The 3,002-nt window shown below is 58.7% G+C and overlaps 1 protein-coding gene across 2 annotated transcripts; it reads left to right on the forward strand.

The window, feature by feature from the left end:
- Window positions 1-746: 746 nt before the first annotated feature.
- LOC131202029 (potassium voltage-gated channel subfamily A member 5-like) lies at window positions 747-2,414 on the forward strand. 2 transcript variants are annotated; one of them, XM_058190544.1, is made up of 2 exons: window positions 747-1,693; window positions 1,763-2,414. In XM_058190544.1, the coding sequence occupies exons 1-2, from the start codon at window positions 942-944 to the stop codon at window positions 2,412-2,414; spliced, it is 1,404 nt and encodes a 467-aa protein (XP_058046527.1). In that variant the 5' UTR covers window positions 747-941. The 2 variants fall into 2 exon arrangements, with proteins under 2 accessions (XP_058046527.1, XP_058046525.1); XM_058190542.1 differs by having other exon boundaries at window positions 747-2,414.
- The last annotated feature ends 588 nt before the right edge of the window (window positions 2,415-3,002 follow it).

Raw genomic sequence — 3,002 nt, forward strand, 5'->3', positions numbered from 1 at the left:
CAGCCCCTTCCCCAGTACCAGGGGTGGGGGGAGGAGGGATCTCTAGCTGGGGCGCGCTGGGAAATCCTCCGGGGGCTGCTTCGCTTCTCAGCCCCCTCCCCAGTCCCAGGTGTGTGTGTGGGTCGTCTCCAGCTGGCGCTGGCGCTGGGAAATCCTCCGGGGGCTGCTTCGCTTTTCAGCCCTCCTCCCCAGTCCCAGGCGTGGGGGAAGGAGGGTATCTTTAGCTGGGGCGCGCTGGGAAATCCTCCGGCCGCTGCTTCGTTTCTCAACCCCCTCCTCAGTCCCAGATGTATGTGTGTGGGTGGGTGGGTCGTCTCCAGCTGGCACTGGCGCTGGGAAATCCTCCGGGTTGCCTCTCCCCGGCCACCCCTTGCGCGGAGAGGACGCCCAGATGCTCCCACGCTCAGCCACAGGGATGCGCACGGCCAACCGGAGCTGGGCGAATTCCAGCCAAGCCGAGGCTGGTCCTGGGCGCGATGGCGCCTTCTCTTCCCTCCCCGTCTCCATCTCTCCCGTGCGCGGGGGGGAGGCCTGGAGACGCACCGGGGAAGCGGACCGAAAGAACCTGCCCTCCCTCCCTCCCTCCCTCCTTTCCTTCCCTCTCTCCCTCTCTTTCTCTCTCCCTCCCCGCCTGCCTCCGTCCCTCCCCGCTTCGCTCGTCCGCCCGCCGGGGCGCTGAAGCGCAGCCTCCTTGACGTCAGGCGCGGGCGGTGCGCGGCATCTTCGGCGCGGGGTCCCCGGCCGGTGGCTTGCGCTCGGGCGCCCCAAGGGAAGGAAAGGCGTCGGGGTTGGCAGCCGGACCCCCGTCGCCGCCAAAGGCTGCCCAAAGACCCCCGGCCCCGCAGAAAGCAAACGAGGCTGAGCCAGGGCGGACGAGCCGGAGAGCTCCGGCCTCCCTCCCTCCCTCCGGCCGTCCCGGCTCGGCTCGGCTCGGCCTGGCCATGGCAGCCGCCGAGATGGAGAGCGCGGGGGAAGGGGAGCTGGCCGAGCGCGTCCTGCTGAACGTGTCGGGCCTGCGCTTCGAGACGCGGCTGGGCACCCTGGACCAGTTCCCGGAGACGCTACTGGGCGACCCGGCCAAACGGCTGCGTTACTTCGATCCGCTGCGCAACGAATATTTCTTCGACCGGCACCGACCCAGCTTCGACGGCATCCTCTATTTCTATCAGTCGGGGGGCAAACTCCGGCGGCCGGTTAACGTCTCCCTGGAGGTCTTCGCCGACGAGGTGCGCTTCTACCAGCTGGGCGAGGCGGCCTTGGAGCGGTTCCGGGAGGAGGAAGGCTTCCTGAGGGAGGAAGAGAAACCGCTGCCCACCCACGAGTTCCAGCGTCAGGTGTGGCTGATCTTTGAGTACCCCGAGAGCTCCGGGTCGGCCCGGGGCATCGCCATCGTCTCCGTCTTGGTTATCCTCATCTCCATTGTCACCTTCTGCTTGGAGACCTTGCCCGAGTTCCAAGAGGAACCGGCGGAGATCCGGGATCCTACGGGACAAACGCCGCGTCCGGGCATCTTGGCTGACCCTTTCTTCGTCATTGAGACCACGTGTGTCATCTGGTTCACCTTCGAGCTCCTGGTGCGGTTCTTCGCCTGTCCCAGCAAGCCCGAATTCTCCAAGAATATCATGAACATCATCGACGTCGTAGCCATCATCCCTTACTTCATCACTCTGGGCACCGAGCTTGCTCATGAGCAGCACAAGGGGGAACCACAACCGCCACAACAGCAGCAGCAGCAGCAGCAGCAGCAACAACAGGGGAACAGCGGAGGCCAGCAGCAAGCCATGTCCTTGGCCATCCTGAGGGTCATCCGCCTGGTAAGGGTCTTCAGGATCTTCAAACTGTCCAGGCACTCCAAGGGGTTGCAGATATTGGGACAGACCTTGAAAGCTAGCATGAGGGAGCTGGGCCTCCTCATCTTCTTCCTCTTCATCGGCGTCATCCTCTTCTCCAGCGCCGTCTATTTTGCCGAGGCAGATGACCCCGAGTCCTATTTCTCCAGCATCCCGGATGCCTTCTGGTGGGCTGTGGTTACCATGACTACAGTGGGCTACGGTGATATGAGCCCCATCACCGTCGGTGGGAAGATCGTGGGCTCCTTGTGTGCCATCGCTGGCGTGCTCACCATCGCCCTACCCGTACCGGTCATCGTGTCCAACTTCAACTACTTCTACCATCGAGAGACGGACCAAAGCCTTCTCCAAGATGATCCGGGAAGCGTTCACGGCAGCTCGGAGGAAGAGGTGAAGAGTAAAAACTCCTCTTGCAAATCCGTGGTGAACTTGGAGCACCTCGACGAGACGCACAATGGGACCAGGTCTGTGGAAAAAACCAACATCAAAGCCAATAGCACCATAGACCTTAGAAAGTCTCTCTATGCCCTTTGCATGGATTCTACCAGGGAAACCGATTTGTGAAGGACGGGAAAAAAAAACTCCTGCTGTGGTTTTTATCAGGGAAGAAATGACTTTCGTTTTATTTTTATTTTTTATTTACGTTTGGTAGCTTCTCAAAAAAAAACCCAACAACATCTCTAAAGTTAGCGAATTCTTTTTTTAAAAAAAAACCAACAACAACAACAATAACCACGATTCATTCCTTTGGATGACTCAGCAGATACTGAGCAAAGATTTAAAACCAGCAAAGAGTGAGTTGGCACCCGTTTTCCATTTATCCGAGGGGCCTTTTTGTGAAAAAGGACTCCGCTTGTAGAACAAATTTATTTTCATAAACGAACTTCAAAACGGTGGGGATTTCTTGTATAGTTCCTTGGTAGCCCCCCCCCGGCCTCAAATCCCCTCCCTCTTATAACCCTGTCTTCTAAGGCAGGGGTCTCCAATCTTGGCAGCTTTAAGCCTGGCGGACTTCAACTCCCAGAATTCTGGGAGTTGAACTCCGCCAGGCTTAAAGTTGCCAAGATTGGAGATTCCTGTTTTAAGGCCATTTTTCCCCCCCTTCCATGGATAGCCAATGGATTTTTGTAGGTACCATCGTTTCAAGCTAAA

This window comes from Ahaetulla prasina, chromosome 7 (assembly GCF_028640845.1).
Source record: "Ahaetulla prasina isolate Xishuangbanna chromosome 7, ASM2864084v1, whole genome shotgun sequence".
NCBI lineage: Eukaryota > Metazoa > Chordata > Lepidosauria > Squamata > Colubridae > Ahaetulla > Ahaetulla prasina.